The sequence below is a fragment of the Coregonus lavaretus genome (assembly GCF_964263955.1).
Source record: "Coregonus lavaretus genome assembly, chromosome: 11".
Taxonomy (NCBI): Eukaryota; Metazoa; Chordata; class Actinopteri; order Salmoniformes; family Salmonidae; genus Coregonus; species Coregonus lavaretus.
The window spans coordinates 8,253,875-8,272,107 of NC_139998.1; the positions used below are offsets into that span (position 1 = coordinate 8,253,875).

Consider the following 18,233-nt stretch of genomic DNA (forward strand, 5'->3'; position numbering starts at 1 on the left):
TTTTCTAAGCACAGCCTCTTTGATAGCAGGGTGAGTTATATGACTTATATTACGTACACATATATTCCATGTAGATAGATGTGATGTGTACTCATAAGAGGTCCTACTCTATTCAAGGCCCCTTCTGTTTCTTTTTAAAGATAACTAGAAAGTACACTATTCTACTTTAGTTCCTCCCATCTGCTTTTTCATGAAAGTCCACTATTTTAAATCTCATAGACATTTGAGATGTTCATCATTGCTTCATCACCATCTTTGGTTTCAATTTTAAGTTCACATTTTAAGGCTCAGATATAAAACTACCAAGCTGATATAGTCGGAGATACGTCCAGATTTTAGGCGACGCACTGTCATTCACCCATGGCAATGAGGCAGAGGTGTAAAGCACCTTTTTAGCACAGGTTAAATCCCCCAGCCAGCCACAGCACTAATGAAACACCCTGTCAGTGGTGTCTCTCTGGCTACGTCCCAAATAGCAACCTATTCACAGTGCACTACTTTTGTCCAGGGCCCATAGGGAATAGAGTGTCATTTCTCCGTCTGCGTCCCAAATGGCACCCTATTCCCTTTATAGTGCGCTACATAGTGCTCTGGTTAAAAGTAGTGCACTATCTAGGGAATAGAGTGCCATTGAGAATGAAGCCCCTGTTAGTGTTGTGCTGTACAGCAGCCCTCCGAGTCTCTCTTTCTGCACCCCAAATGGCACCCTATATACCCTGCCAGTGATATACACTACATGACCAAAAGTATGTGGAGACCTGCTCGTCGAACATTTCATTCCAAAATCATGAGCATTAATATGGAGTTGGTCACCCCTTTGCTGCTATAACAGCCTCCACTCTTGTTGGAACATTGCTGCTGGGACTTGCTTCCATTCAGCCACAAGAGCATTAGTGAGGTCGGGCACTGATGTTGGGCAATTAGGCCTGGCTCGCAGTCGGCGTTTCAATTTATCCCAAAGGTGTTCGATGGGGTTGAGGTCAGGGCTCTGTGCAGGCCAGTCAAGTTCTTCCACACCGATCTCGACAAACCATTTCTGTATGGACCTTGCTTTGTGCACAGGGGCATTGTCATGCTGAAACAGGAAAGGGCCTTCCCCCAAACTGTTGCCACAAAGTTGGAATCACAGAATTGTCTAGAATGTCATTGTATGATGTAGCGTTAAGATTTCCCTTCACTGGAATTAAGGGGCCTGAACCATGAAAAACAGCCCCAGACCATTATTCCATATCCACCAAACTTTACAGTTGGCACTATGCATTCGGACAGGTACCATTCTCCGCCAAACCCAGATTAATTTGCCGGACTGCCAGATGGTGAAGCGTGATTCATCACTCCAGCGATCACGTATCCACTGCTCCAGAGTCCAATGGAGGTGAGCTTTACACCACTCCAGCCAACGACTGGCATTGTGCATGGTGATCTTAAGCTTGTGTGTGGCTACTCGGCCATGGAACCCATTTCATGAAGCTCCCGATTAACAGTTCTTGTGCTGATATTGCTTCCTGTGGCAGTTTGGAACTCGGCAGTGACCCGTTGTTGCTCCTAGACATTTCCACTTCACAATAACAGCACTTACAGTTGACCGGGGCAGCCCTAGCAGGGCAGGAATTTGACAAAGTGACTTGTTGAAAAGGTGGCATCCTATGATGGCGCCACGTTGAAAGTCACTGAGCTCTTCAGTAAGGCCATTCTACTGCCAATGTTTGTCTATGGTGATTGCATGGCTGTGTGCTCAGTTTTATACACCAGTCAGCAACGGGTGTGGCTGAAATAGCCGAATTCACTAATTTGTAGGGGTGTCCACATACTTCTGTATATATAGTGCATGTTCTGTACCCACCATCTCTCTTTCTGTCTCTCTCTCTCTCTCTCGCTGCTGCTCTCCAGTAAAAGCTCTAGAGTGCAAACACAAAGCTCTCCCTCACTTTCCTCCTCTCCTTAACACACAGACAGCAGAATTAAAAGAGACTTCTTGACAAGAGTGTGCCCTGTTCTGACAGTTGCTGCTGGTGAATACTAAATCACATCACCGTGGGGGGCACTGTAGCTAGCCTAGCCTAGCATAGCACAGTCAGTGGCTAGCTTGGTAAATCCACAGAGGCTTCAACCTGACTCCTGCATTTCAAATGGATACTGACACAGGCCAAGGATACTATGTATATGGAATACAAAACTAGCACTGTGGAATAGATTCAGCCCTGAAAAGGTGTAATACCAGTGCTGAACTGTACTGCATTTCTTAGGTGTAATCAGATATCTACATCCCTTGAATTACTTCAACTGAGAAAGATGAATGCATACATGTACAGTAGGCCATACAGTAAAGCAACATACAGTACAGTGCATTAAAATATATCATTATAATTTAGCATTAGGGATTCTTCCGCCTCCTTTATATAAGCAGCACTACACTCAATTTGAGAATATAATTTCCCAATCCATTGTCCACGTAATTAACTCACACTTCCAACTAAAAACACTGAAAATAACTAACAGAAATACACCTCCATATGCCTTTCTCCCTGCCAGGTAAAACACTTTCCGTTAGGAAACCAGAAAACATTTCTAACCCTGTTTACAACCGGACTACCAGCTAGATATGATCCTCGCTTTAATCCCTCACCCCCCAACACTCACACAGTGCTGTACCTCCAAAATGAACCTTCTTCCTGGATTTGGCAGTCTCTTCCATTTGCCCCCTTCTGTCCTCTCCTCAAATGGAGTGCTTCCCAGAAATGCTCACACCTCCACCTTCAAGTCCTCGTCCAAAGTCAGGATACCTCACCTCTCCACCTCTAGTCCGCAGGTTAGAAAGCCTTTAGGCAACATCCCCAGAAAGTTTTACCAATGCCAGCATGAGAATATATAGAGGCCATAACCATCTCCATAGATATAAAGAGAGCAACTCTATCTGGTAATGACAAAATCCCACGTAAGCTCTGTTCTTAGTGCAGAGAGAGAGTGAGAGAGAGAAAAAAAATTACAAAAAGAGAGAGAAAAAAATCTTGCCCAGGCCCACTCCTTAGCAACCGGGCTTGTACAGTGTACAGAGGACGTTTCCATGGAAATATATCAATCAGGAATGTACATGAGTGTTACAGTAAAGGGTTCATTATGCTGGTACAACTACATTATGTTAGTTACCAAGCAGAAGCACAGATAGCCACTATTATAATATTCAGATGGTCTTTCCGTCGTAATTATTGATCTTGAGCAATAACAAAGTCTAAAATACTATGTGCGTTATCTTCCCTTCAGGTGAATGAAAACAGACGTATTTGTGAGGACAAGACTGGATGAAAAGTATATGCTATTTATAGCCACATCGACATTGCATTGTCAAATAGTGAATTATCATATCCTTCATAAACTGCATTTGTACAGTAGCACTGCCTCATATAACTCACAGATCAAAATGTACTGATTGAGTCATTGTGACTCTGTCCAGTCACTGAGTACAGCAAATAGGTCTTTCAGGATTCACAAATATACTGAACAAAAATCTAAACATAACAGGTAAAGTGTTGGTCCCATGTTTCATGAGCTGGAATAGAAGATCCCAGAAATGTTCCATACGCACAAAAAGCTTATTTCTCTCAAATGTTGTGCACAAATTTGTTTACATCCCTGTTAGTGAGCATTTCTCCTTTGCCAAGATAATCCATCCACCTGACAGGTGTGGCATATCAAGAAGCTGATTAAACAGCATGATCATTACACAGGTGCACCTTGTGCTGGGGACAATAAAAGGCCACACTAAAATGTGTGGTTTTGTCACACAACACAATGCCACAGATGTCTCAAGTTTTCAGGGAGCGTGCAATTGGCATGCAGGAATGTCCACCAGAGCTGTTGCCAGAGAATTGAATGTTCATTTCTCTACCATAAGTCACCTCCAATGTCGTTTTAGAGAATTTGGCAGTACGTCCAACGGGCCTCACAACTGCAGACCATGTGTAACCACGCCAGCACAGGACCTCCACATCTGGCTTCTTCACCTCCGGGATCGTCTGAGACCAGCCACCTGGATAGCTGATGAAACTGAGGAGTATTTCTGTCTGTAATAAAGCCCTTTTGTGGGGAAAAACTCATTCTGATTGGCTGGGCCTGGCTCCCCAGTGGGTGGGCCTGTTTCCCACATCGGTGGGCCTATGCCCTCCCATGGCTGCGCCCCTGCCCAGTCATGTGAAATCCATAGATTATGGCCTAATGAATTTATTTCAATTGACTGATTTCCTGAAAATTGTTGCATGTTGCGTTTATATTTTTGTTCAGCATAGACATTATCAGACAATAAAAACATCTAGGCCAATACACATTTTAAGGGGTAAACACCAAAGCTCGCATTCCCCTATCAAGAGACCTCTCCAGTCACTGCACATTGTTCTGATACTATACAAGCCACAGGCAAGTGTCTGGAACACACACTGGAACACACACACACTGGAACACACACACACTGGAACACACACACACTGGAACACGCACACACTAGAACACACACACACTGGAACACACACACACTGGAATACACACACACTGGAACACACACACACACTGGAACATACACACACTGGAACACACACTGGAACACGCACACACTAGAACACACACACACTGGAACACACACACACACAGACTGGAACACACACACACTGGAACACACACACACTGGAACACACACACACACTGGAACACACACACACACTGGAACACACACACACTGGAACACACACACACTGGAACACACACACACTGGAAAACACACACACACTGGAACACACACACACACTGGAACACACACACACTGGAACACACACACACTGGAACACACACACTCTGGAACACACACACTGGAACACACACACAGTGCAACACACACTGGAACACACACACACTGGAACACACACACACTGGAACACACACACTCTGGAACACACACACTCTGGAACACACACACAGTGCAACACACACTGGAACACACACACACTGGAACACACACACACTGGAACACACACACTCTGGAACAAACACACAGTGCAACACACACTGGAACACACACACACACTGGAACACACACACACTGGAACACAAACACACTGGAACACACACACACTGGAACACACAAACACTGGAACACACACACACTAGAACACACACACACTAGAACACACACACACTGGAACACATGAGGGTCTGGAACATCCAATGGCATATCCGTGTTCTGTCAGAGTAGCAGGCGGAATGACATCATAATGACTAATATTGTACTGCCACACACACACACGGACCAGACCCTCCCGGCCAATTGCATCACAGATGGTTTGCCAACGCTTCTCAAGCCTACCTGACTTCTAATTTAAAACATCAAAAGAAAATCTGTACACCACCATCCTACAGTTTTTTACAATCACTTTGGCACTAATTTCAGAACCTTGACGTCATTTTTCAAAACTCTAGACACAAAACTCAAAACGGTCATCACTTGTAACACAGGCTGTCCAATGTTCAAAACATTGCATTGTGCATTTATATCTTTAAAGAAATCTTACACTTGCACAATCATTGATTCAAAATACAAATTTATTGTGAAATACCAATGAAACGTTAATTTAGATCACCCACACACAAGCAACCGATAGTTTCACTGTGTCATTGTTCGTACAATCATTAAATATTGTAGTACAAAATAGGTGATACATGTTTCATTATGGTACTACATGTAAATACATCCCTGTAAAAGTACTGCAGTAGTAGAGAGAATACCACAGACACAGTGGAATCATTGAACAAAATCTGAAATATATTGATTAAAAACAATACAGTACTGTAAAACATCAACTTGCTTGCTTGTACTGTAAAAAGCAAAACATAGGAGTGATTACTGTACTTCTACATTTTCATCAACTCTGTCTTGTGGATTTGGCCACAGGTTCTCATCTACATCACAATGGATGTTTTCATTAGCCAAACATCTTGTAAAAAACCTTTGGGCATGGCGAATCCAGGCCTGACACTGGTCTGCCGTGATGTCATTGCATGCGTCATCCATGGCCTGGAGAAGAGTGACTTGTTCATGAGGGCGCCTATCATAAACCTTCCATCTCCATGTGTAGAAAAATTCCTCAATCGGGTTAAGGAAAGGAGAGTATGGGGGTAAATACAGGGTGGTAAATTGTGCATGGGCCTGAAACCATGCTTGCACCATATGAGCATGGTGGAACCTGACATTATCCCACACAATGACATAGGTCACGCCATCAGCTCTACAGACCTCATCGAGCTCATCAAGGAAGGTTACAAGGAGAGCTGCATTATATGATCCAATACGAGGTATGCGTCCCACCACACCATCTTCTGTTATAGCCGCACACATGGTAATGTTGGCCCCACGTTGTCCAGGTACTTGGATGGTTGCCCGCTGGCCAATGAAATTCCGACCTCTCCTCCTTGTCTTGGCCAGGTTAAAGCCTGCCTCATCCAAATATATGAATTTGTGATGGTTGTCATCAGCATCCAGCTCCATCACCCTCTAAAAATACATTTTGGAAAGAGATTTACTGATTACTGTACAATGAAGAATTATTAGGGAATTTTATTACAACAACCACCTTGAAACTGAACATACCTGAACATACTCAGTCCTAATTTGCTTCACTCTGTCTGCATTTCTTTCAAAAGGCACACGGTACAGTTGTTTTAAAGACACCTGGTGCCTTTTCAGCATGCGTGCAATAGTCGGCAAATTTATGGATTACACATTGTTAAACATGTCTTCATTGTCCAAGATATGCTGGCGAATTTCTGTAAGGCGAATATCATTTCTGGCCCGAACCAAATCAACCACAGCCTGCTCTTGTTGGTCAGTCAGAATTTTGCCTCTGCCTCCCCTATTTGGCCTAGTCTCAATTCTGCAGGGAACATTACAGTAAGAAGACACTTGCTCACATCACCTACTCTGTGATACACATTGGTATGCAGTCATTTGACAATTGAGAGTAGCATAATGTTTAGTGCATGCTGACGACTTACCGGTTCTCATTGCGGAATGTTCTGATTATTGAGGCCACGGTTGACCTTCTAAGGTTTGGTTGTATCATTGTAGCCGCCTCAGTCATTGTCATGCCATGATTTATGACATGGTCTACAATTATTGCTCAGATTTCATTGGACACTCTTTGCTGTTGCTGCCGCTGTCTTGGTCCGTGGCCTTGTCCTCTACCACGTTCCCCCACATCTCTCAAACGAGGCCCACGACCACCTCTCAGAAGGGTGCTTGTCCCCTGCCATTCCTTTGACCAACACGTCTTCCTCGTCTTCCTCCCATCACTGCTTGACCTCTATTGTGACCTGGATCGCCTGCCAGCTCCATGTTACAGTACGTATCGCTATGTTGTTGCAAGTGGATCCCAATCAATTCTTTATATACTCGTTCCACAATGTGAACTCAATCATCAGTAACGAGTTGGCAGAATTGGACAAGCAATTACAAGGGTCTGCATCCATACAGTGCAGTACTGTCAATACTGTAAATAGTCTGAAAAGGTGGTACATGGGACCATAGAAACGGTGTCTGATAAAGAATGATGATGAAATATTTCATCCATAGATAATGTAGTCTAATTGGTTCATGCTCCACACTAATTGGTGACAATGAATCTCGTTATCTTGAAACTTTCATGATCTAAACATGGAATATTGTTTGTCTGTTTCCATACAACTATGCATTAAGAGTAATGAAACAGTTACTTATCATTTTGAGCAGTTGTATCAATTGATAGTTGGATAATTGTAATGAAATGAATAGACACTCATCTGAAATGTAATGTGTGAATTGCCTTTTGAAATAGTAGTACTTTGATGTTAAGTTGTGTCATATTGAACAGGTGATTTTTGTTAAATGAACAAATGATCTTAGTTTTATGTGTATTGTATCCAAGCAATTGAAAAAAGTGTTAGAGTTTTGAAAAATGTGCATTTTGATCATTGGTTGTGAGTTTTGTGTCTAGAGTTTTGAAAAATGACGTCAAGGTTCTGAAATTAGTGCCAAAGTGATTGTAAAAAACTGTAATATTCCATTTAGCAGACATTTTTATCCAAAATGACCTACAGTAGTGACTGCACATATTTTCATACTGGTCCCCGGTGGGAACCCTGTATATTATTTTGCTGTTCAAGAAGATTGATAAGATTGTGATGGCGAAAGTGAAAGTGTTGAAGTATTGTTTTATTCAAATGTTGCTTTTATAGTGTGTTATAAAACGGTTGTTTGGATCCTGGATGCTGATTGGTTGATAAGCGGTAATTGTGGAACAACAACTCCTGCAAAACCAACCTGGACTCAGGGGTAGACGTAACATAGTAAAAGTAAATGGCTCTCTCTACCCATAACCCAGAATGACATTCTAGGAGAGGTCAGGGAACCAAGGGTGAAATACACAGGCTATGCATGTATTGAACATGAGGTCCGCACGCCTGCTACTGTATATGTATGTAGCCTGTGACTTAGCCTACTGAATGCAAATGATCCATGCAAACACTGTGTTGTGAAGGATACAAGTGTAGGCTGTGTACTGTGTCCTTGTTGCTGAGTGCTAATTGCATTACCAGCCTGCCATGGCCAGAAGGCACTTCACATATTCAGAGGGAAGTAAGAGGTAGTTTCGCATGCTAGCCGTTCCGGTAGACTTCCAGTCATTGCGCTAACGCTAGTTAGCAACTTCCTTCAAACGGCATGCAGAGACATACAAATGGTATCCATGAGTTCATCTGAATCTGGGTAGGTTGAAGATGATTTGCCAACATCTCACACTATCCCTTTAAGTGTTTCAATTGCATTATTATTATTATTATTATTATTATTATTATTATTATTATTATTATTATTATGTCAGTACATCAGTGTAGCCGGATCATGCAATCATGGTGTGCTTTAAACTCAAGAGACCCCTTATCCCCTCTGGCCTGAGCAAAGCTGCATGGCCTCATAAGCTACTGAACACTGGCTGCACTGATGTGGAAGGCATTTATTTGGACCAAAATAACTTTCAACAGAATGTTGCCCCCAGGAGCAAGGGGCGCACACACACACACACACACAGAAGCGTTCACACACGTAGAAGCACAAACACACACACACACCCACAAACACATAGTATTGGCACAGAGAACACACACACACATGAATTCACACAAACTCTACAAAAATACTGTACATGCACAAATGCAAAGGAAGAAAGCAGTCTACCAGCCAACACCTCAGACATTTTAAATCTTCACTACAGTACTACAGCTACATTGTAGTCTAGTCTCATGTTTCAGTGTGGCTCTCTCTACCCATAATCCAGAATGACATTCTAGGAGAGGTCAGGGAACCAAGGATGAAATACACAGGCTACGCATGTATTGAACATGAGGTCCGCACGCCTGCTACTGTATATGCATGTAGCCTGTGGCTTAGCCTACTGAATGCAAATGATCCATGCAAACACTGTGTTGTGAAGGATACAAGTGTAGGCTGTGTACTGTGTCCTTGTTGCTGAGTGCTAATTGCATTACCAGCCTGCCATGGCCAGAAGGCACTTCACATATTCAGAGGGTTATCAAAGCATGAGAGAGCTAGGGCTGAGACCGAGCACAGGAAAAAAATATCTCACAAGAATCTGATTGCTTTTGTTTTGAAGAAACAGTATGTGTGTGTGTGTGTGTGTGTGTGTGTGTGTGTGTGTTTGAATAAAACAATGGGTAATGAAATTACTCTTGTTATAAAGGTCAATTTCCTTCCTTTATTCATATAATGGAGCTCTATTGAGTTGTAAAGGAGGAGAGGGACGGGCTGTGTGAGGCGAAAAATGGGGCCGTTTGGCATCCGACTTTACACTAACAACTGTTCTACCAATCAATAAAACATCAATCCTCATGCCGCTGCGAGCGGAGATTTAGAAGTGAGATAGAACTGTGAGGTGATCATTCTTGTTGAGAGGACTTAGGTTTCTCTTAGTGGGCTGGCTAGGGATCACACACACACTGAGGACTTACATGGTTTCTCCTCCTGGGCTTGGTTAGGGATATTCTCCTCAACACACTCTGCTGGGAACCACCCCAAGTTACCACGGGCACTGCCCTCCCAGAAACCACCTTCACCTATGGAGAGCACTGGGAGGGGGGAGATAGAGGGGGGGAGGGACGAGAAAAGAGAGAAAGAGAGAGTGGGGGAAAGAGGGATGAAAAAAAATTGACAGTGTGTAAGAAAAATGTAAATAGTAGTATGTAAAAGAAGAATTTACTGTATTAGTCATTATTATTCTAAAAAGACCCTAGCTCCACTCCACCAATGTGCCTGTGGCCACTCCAGCCTACCCAACATGACAGCTTGACAGGTAAATATTATGTAACCTTTGAAAAGGCACAATTGAATATTAAAACTCTAAGTACTGAGGAAAAACACATCCTAAGAGATAAAGCTACTACTGAAGTTAGAAATAACTAGATTAGAAGTGAGAGTAAATAACTATAGTAAATAAAATGTGCACTGCAGTCTTTTGCATAAATATCTTGCTTTTAACTGTTTACTTAGTTGGAAAAAACATTTTACTAAATCTTAGCAGATTACTGATTGACCTCTTATTGACATCCTTCTGAGTGGTTGCCTCTAATATCTCTTCCCCCAGTGTTTAAAGTGGAATGAAAAAGGTGCCGGAACTAATTAAAATTTTACAGTCCCGGTGTTCATACTGTATTTATACTATAAGAACTCCCAGTACTCAAGCAGTAGAAAATGTGTCCCAATTCAAACACTGCTTCGCTCTGGGATACAGCGTAGAGAAACCAGGATGTTTACCTTTGACCTTGTCATTCTTGTACAGGGGGATCTCCCCTTCGGCCTGTGGTTGATAGGACTGGGTCACCACATAGTGCTTCCCTGGCACAGCACTGTACAGCTTACGCTTGGGCCCCTGGCTGTCTATGCCACCAGAGAAAGCTTCCCGACCCCTGTTTGGGCTGGAGGGGGAGAGGAGAGGAACAGAGACTGAGGTTAGGGGAAGGTTAGTCTGTTGTCACAAAAATAGAAACATACTTTTTTTGCGGTCACATAGAGTGATTTTATTAAATGGAGCAAAGTCTTTTGGTATAAAGCACACTTTACCAGCCTGTGACCCCTTGAAACATTATAGTGTGGAGATATTCAGGGTAGAGGATAGGGAAGTGATAAAAGTGCATGTAAGGTATATCTTTTCAGATAACAATGAAATGATATGGGTATGTTTTTAGTAGGGCTGTGATGATTATTGTACAACCGTGTAATCGCCGATTATGGATGAAGACCGTCATGAAAATAAAATAACTGTCATATGCGTTTTAATAATAAAAATAATAATGTACAAAAATTATCATCAACTTCATTTTCAAGTCGACAAACGTAAAAGAAAGCTTGGTTTACATATAACAGCTGACTGAAGACAGAAGCCCGGGCATTCAAACAGATGTCACGTGTGGTTGAGTCCAGTCAGGAGCGGAGGAGGGGAGAATTATTTGATTTATTTTGTATTGTATTATTTTTATTTTATTATAACGGTGACCAATAACCGTCATCAAAATTCCATGTTCGTCACATCCTAGTATTTAGTGAACTCTACTCTACTCAGTGAGCAGCAATCACAGTAGTTGAGGATATTCACTGACAGGAATGAAAGGTTGTACAATGGCCCCCTCTGTTGGACTGCTGTAAAACTGGTGGCCTACAATATGAGGTCATAGCTGGAACTGGATCATCAACCACACTAATGAAAGGAATAACTCCGTGTTGATCTTCAATTTGATGTTGATATTTTCCATTTCCCACTCAAAAGTCTGACATTCGGTAGCATGGAGAAGTGAAATATGTAGCAATTGGGAGACATTACATTTTTATTTACCAATACTGCCTATATGTTTACAAATCCCAGAACACCAGTATAATTTATAAAATTATTGGATAGTGCTTGGACAGTATAATTACTATGATGATCCACTCGTACAGGTTTACAATCCCTTGGACATAGCTTTATAATGAAGCCTGAGGCAGTGACGAGGCTCTCCTCTGTTTAATACGAATGCTCCTTCTAGCTAATTAAAGCAGCGCACTCTCTCTATCCATTAGGTTGTTTGGAGTTGCTGTACAGTGTCTGTGTTCCTCCACAGGGGCTTATTACCACTCCTATCCCAGCCTGTGGTCCAGACCTACTCTCTACACACATCATCTATCCTACAACACAATGAGGAGAACAGGGAAACCAATCACAACTGTTATCCACAGAGCTCTTGACCTTTATCTGCTTTATAGAGAGAAATGACACAGGGGAAGAGGCAGTAGATGGAATCATTACAATGTCTTCTGCACTACATTATGAGGTTAAGGGCCCCAAATTGAGATTATCTTGTGTATTTAGCACAAGAGCCCTATACAGCAAAGCTAATTTGCATAGAAAATACTTTGTGGACTTTGTTTAGACTTAAAAAGGGTCATATTCTGTCAATGTCACTGATATGAACACAGTGTAATACAACAAGATCTACACCGAAAATGACAACACATTTTGAAGCTCCACAGATGCCATGCTGTACTCAGATGGAGATGGTGTACTGTAAACGACTGACAACCAAGGCAGCAGCAGAGCAGTGACATGTGATGTCCTGGTAAGTTCACTTCCTGTGCTCGGCTTGGGGGATGAGAGCCTACCCACCTCGCTGCTCCCCCTGCTAGCCCAGGTAGACAGCGTGACTGACACACACACAAGGGAGCAGTCACACACACACACACATTTTACATTTTGCATACAGTGGGGAGAACAAGTATCTGATACACTGCCGATTTTGCAGGTTTTCCTACTTACAAAGCATGTAGAGGTCTGTAATTTTTATCATAGGTACACTTCATCTGTGAGAGACGGAATCTAAAACAAAAATCCAGAAAATCACATTGTATGATTTTTAAGTAATTAATTTGCATTTTATTGCATGACATAAGTATTTGATCACCTACCAACCAGTAAGAATTCCGGCTCTCACAGACCTGTTAGTTTTTCTTTAAGAAGCCCTCCTGTTCTCCACTCATTACCTGGATTAACTGCACCTGTTTGAACTCGTTACCTGTATAAAAGACACCTGTCCACACACTCAATCAAACAGACTCCAACCTCTCCACAATGGCCAGGACCAGAGAGCTGTGTAGGACATCAGGGATAAAATTGTAGACCTGCACAAGGCTGGGATGGGCTACAGGACAATAGGCAAGCAGCTTGGTGAGAAGGCAACAACTGTTGGCGCAATTATTCGAAAATGGAAGAAGTTCAAGATGACGGTCAATCACCCCCGGTCTGGGGCTCCATGCAAGATCTCACCTCGTGGGGCATCAATGATCATGAGGAAGGTGAGGGATTAGCCCAGAACTACACGGCAGGACCTGGTCAATGACCTGAAGAGAGCTGGGACCACAGTCTCAAAGAAAACCATTAGTAACACACTACGCCGTCATGGATTAAAATCCTGCAGCGCACGCAAGGTCCCCCTGCTCAAGCCAGCGCATGTCCAGGCCCGTCTGAAGTTTGCCAATGACCATCTGGATGATCCAGAGGAGGAATGGGAGAAGGTCATGTGGTCTGATGAGACAAAAATATAGCTTTTTGGTCTAAACTCCATTCGCCGTGTTTGGACGAGTACAACCCCAAGAACACCATCCCAACCGTGAAGCATGGTGGTGGAAACATCATTCTTTGGGGATGCTTTTCTGCAAAGGGGACAGGACGACTGCACCGTATTGAGGGGAGGATGGATGGGGCCATGTATCGTAAGTTCTGCTTTTCTGATGTATCAAATACTTATGTCATGCAATAAAATGCAAATTAATTACTTAGAAATCATACAATGTGATTTTCTGGATTTTTGTTTTAGATTCCGTCTCTCACAGTTGAAGTGTACCTATGATAAAAATTACAGACCTCTACATGCTTTGTAAGTAGGAAAACCTGCAAAATCGGCAGTGTATCAAATACTTGTTCTCCCCACTGTATTTAGCAGACGCTCTTATCCAGAGCGACTTACATTTAGTAAGTGCATACATTTTTCATACTTTCATACTTTTTCACACACAGAGACACACACACTGAAAGAGGCCAGCAGAGCGGCATAGAGAGAGAGAGAAAGTGGGCCAGAGGAGAGTTCCAGCTCGACATGCCCTCAGTGGCTGCTGCCTCATTAAGACTCTATAGAGACTCTGTCAAAGTCACAACCAAAGGCATCCCTCATGCTAACTACCTAGCATAGCATCACTGTAGGTACCTAGCATAGCGTCCTCTGCTTTACTGTAGGTAGGGACTATAGCCTATAATATCTTGTGTACAGACTGCGTAAACATAAATGGTTTAATCGAGCATCCAACCAAATTCCGCAAGATTTTAGTTCTGGGTTAACCGAGATTAGATAGCATACTATGTGAATCACTATTTCTGTCTAAGTCACGGCCAAAGGCATCCCTCGTGCCAACTGGATAGGCTAGCATAGCATAGCCTCCTCTCCTTTACCGTAGGTACACTCTTAGAAAAAAGGGTTCCAAAAGGGTTTTTCAGCTGTCTCCATAGGAGCACCCTTTTTGGTTCCAGGTAGAACCCTTTTTGGTTCCAGGTAGAACCCTTTTGGGTTCCATGTAGAACTCTTTTCGGTTCCATGTAGAACCCTGTGTGAAAAGGGTTCTACATGGAACCCAAAAAGCTTTTACCTGGAACCAAAAATAGTTATTCAAAGGGTTCTCCTACGGGGACAGCCGAAGAACCCTTTTAGGTTCTAGATAACAACTTTTTTTTCGAAGAGTGACTGAGAGTGTGAAGCATTATAAGGGAAAACATGACATACACATCCATTGTGTCTGGCAGGTGCTGGCTATAACAAATTATCAATAAAAGTTGGAAAGAGACTGCAGAGTCCGCACACTGCATTCTACGCTCCCAGGCATCACATATAATGCAGTGTGTAAAGGACTATAGAGTCTCACCAACAATACTGACATTCACGTTACATAACCTTTTTTTGTGTAACTACAGCAACACAATTTGAGATTGATATTTTTTTTTGACTTACTATAGATGCTACACACTTTATAGACTATAAATGCATAGGCCTAACGTCACTGCCATTCACTGGTAGGTCAAAATCATATAAATGTGACCTTTGTAAATGACAGCAGTCAAACCAATGTTGACCTTTTAGTCATGACTTTACACTTAGTAGCCATGGTAGTGTGTGTGTGTGTGGAGATGGCAGATCAGTGTGACTGACAGCAGCTCACTACCTGTTCAACAGTCAAGCTGTCACATCAGATCCTCCAGATGCTATAGTGGCTCTACACACACTACTGTGCCGAGCCGAGCCAAGCTGTCTTGAGCTAGCTTGGTTACCCATCCACCATAGTTGCTGGAAATGTGCTGGAGCCAGCACAGTTTTGTTGGGGTCGACACAATACTGTGAAAAAAGAGAGGCTGGGGGATCTGCTAGAATACTTGGCATCAAACTTAGCAGTGTGATGCAACCAAAATGTGTGGAAAAACCATTATGAAAATGGCACCGGATTGCTGCATGATGGAAAGACTATGGAGATAAGGTTAGGCTAACAGACAGGTCTAGGTACATTAGGGTCTACATAGCTATAGTCTCGTGTAGGGTTGTGGCGGTCATTAAATAGTAACGGGACACTCTCTCGTTGCCGTACTCCCAAATAGGAAGCATGGAAGCGGGGCTAACATTGCTGCAACACAAGGGTATCGTACTGTGCAAATGTGCTATGGAAGGTATGAGACGTAAGAGAAACTTATGAACGGGATGAATAATAGATCATTTAAAAAATGCTGATGGTATAAATAATCCAGTGCGAGGTTTATAGGACACACGCTACCAGCTACCAGCTAGATAACCATCCGTACAAACTACAAAAGAGCACGTCCTTGTTTACCACCTCCCAACCCTTGTTGACGACATCATCTGATTCCAAATGGCACCCTATTCCAATCCCTATATAGTGCACCATTTTTGACCAAGGCCCATAGGGCTCTGGTCAAATGTAGTGCACTATGTAGGGAATAGGGTGCCATTTGGAGAACAGTCCTGGCTACCAGCTACCCGCCTCTACAAACTACAAAGAGCAAGTCCTTGTTTACCAGCAACCAACCCTGGTTGGCGACATGCTCAAACCCACCCGGCTGTGTTCCAAATGGCATCCTATTCTGGTCAAAAGTAGTGCACTGTGTAGGGAACAGGGTGCCATTTGGGACGGGGCCGTGCACAAACCCACCCCTCATACCCTGAACCAAAGACAGTGATTACATAAGGATGTTAAATTTGGAAGAGGCAGTCGTGGGTTGAGGTATTTATGCAAAACAAGAACAGGAAGGAAATAGGTCCTCTAACAGCAGCATCAGCCAATGGTTGTGTCTGAGTATTGTCACAATGTGTCTATTTTTGATCTACTGCTATGCTGAGGCAAAAACAGATGAGTGTTCTTGTAACACTCACTGTCTTGGTAAATAATTGCTTCTTTAAAGGTATCATGTCAGGATATATCAGCTTTTCAAGGACACTAACAGCCAAACAAGCCCCGCGTGGCTCAGTTGGTAGAGCACGGCACTTGCAACGCCAGGGTTGTGGGTTCGATTCCCACAGAGGACCAGTATGAAAAATGTATGCGCTCACTACTGTAAGTCGCTCTGGATAAGAGCGTCTGCTAAGATGAAAAAAGCAAAAACAATAGAAGGAATGGTCTATATGTGTGAACTGTGTCTGATTGCTGTTCTTTTAGGTACAGTACAGTATGTAAACCTAGAGAGAGGGTCTACTACCAAGTACATCAAAAGCAATAGTGTAGGTGAATTACCTAATACAGCTACAATAGCAGGCTTTAACCCTAAAAAGTTATTTAGCACAAGCACTGTCTACGCCTTAGAACTAAATACAGTATAATCATTTATTTTCTATTGGCCTCTGAATCGTCTTTGTCCACACAGACAACAGTACTGTAATAGCAACCAGGAATTATCAGATCACATCCGAAATACACTATAGCTGTTAGCGCTTTGCTTTGGTCTGCAGTTTGAGGATATTATCTAACACACCGTGGAGTAGGCTAGTTAGCTGCTAAAACCCATATGCACCATATGGCAGTAATGGCCATAGCAACCACTCCTGTAACTAGGGAGGAACTAACGGTGTCCCATTTTAACTGCTCTACTCCAGTAACGGTGCCAGTATAATGTATTCATACACCAGTAAGCCTGCTGACCTGGCTGAGAGGAGGCCGAGTGAGAGCAATCACAACAACTCATTATGCATCCTGAACACGGGCTGAACTCGGGCTGAACACGGGCTGAACACGGGCTGAACACGGGCTGAACACGGGTTAGCAAAGGGGAGAAAAAGGTCACATTTCCATAGGATCACTTATCATGTGACATGTCATTTTTAGATTCAATTTAGATTCATTTCCTTTTTCCCTTTATGTGAGCAGTGAGTAATTGGCATGGCCCACTTACTGAGCCTGCTCTGCTCTCCATAGACCCCCTGCTAGGTGAAGAGATTCACTCACTCACTCACTCACTCACTCACTCACACACACACGGTTATTAACATGGACCAAAAATGATCTCTACTCAAATCTGGTTGTATATCACGGTGACAATGACAGATGTGAAGTAGGAGGGTGGTGTGGGGTAAACCAACAGAAAGCAGTTTGCTGAAGTAGGACTGGGGTATTGTTCAAGAAGAGTTATCCCGATTGGCTTTGGGAATCCATGCACATAAACCAAGGCGTAGTGGGACAGCTGTCCTGCCAAGCCTCTCCTCTGTCTGCCTGTAATTCCTCTCACCCTATTCCCTATATAGTGTACTACTTTTGACCAGGGCCTCACTCATCCCAACACAACAAACCCTTCCCTCCCCTGTCTACAACACAAACATCCACTCCAACATCCACACTTTCATAAGAGAGACGGATTGGACCGACGGTGGAGCACATCTAGAATCTCTACTCCCCAAGATGCTGTGAACACCAGGGACTGTTTTTGGGCCAACATCCACACACATCCATAAACAAACATCCACACTCTCATGAGAGAGACTGATCAGACCTGCAGTGAGTGCGACACATCTACCATCTCTATTCCCCAAGCTGTCATGAACACAAGGGACTCATTGGGACAGAGTTTCTGGGC

General features: G+C 43.1%; 1 protein-coding gene across 1 annotated transcript in view; it reads right to left on the reverse strand.

Annotated features, from left to right (window-relative positions):
• Window positions 1–18,233, reverse strand: part of LOC311137167 (SH3 and multiple ankyrin repeat domains protein 2-like) — a gene marked incomplete at both ends in the record, with an annotated part of 136,220 nt that overhangs the window by 65,002 nt on the left and 52,985 nt on the right. Inside the window, 2 exons of the mRNA XM_084171517.1 lie at window positions 10,042–10,158; window positions 10,844–11,004. Of these exons, the coding sequence (XP_084027643.1) occupies window positions 10,042–10,158; window positions 10,844–11,004 (278 nt within the window). The remainder of the gene's footprint in view (window positions 1–10,041; window positions 10,159–10,843; window positions 11,005–18,233) is intronic.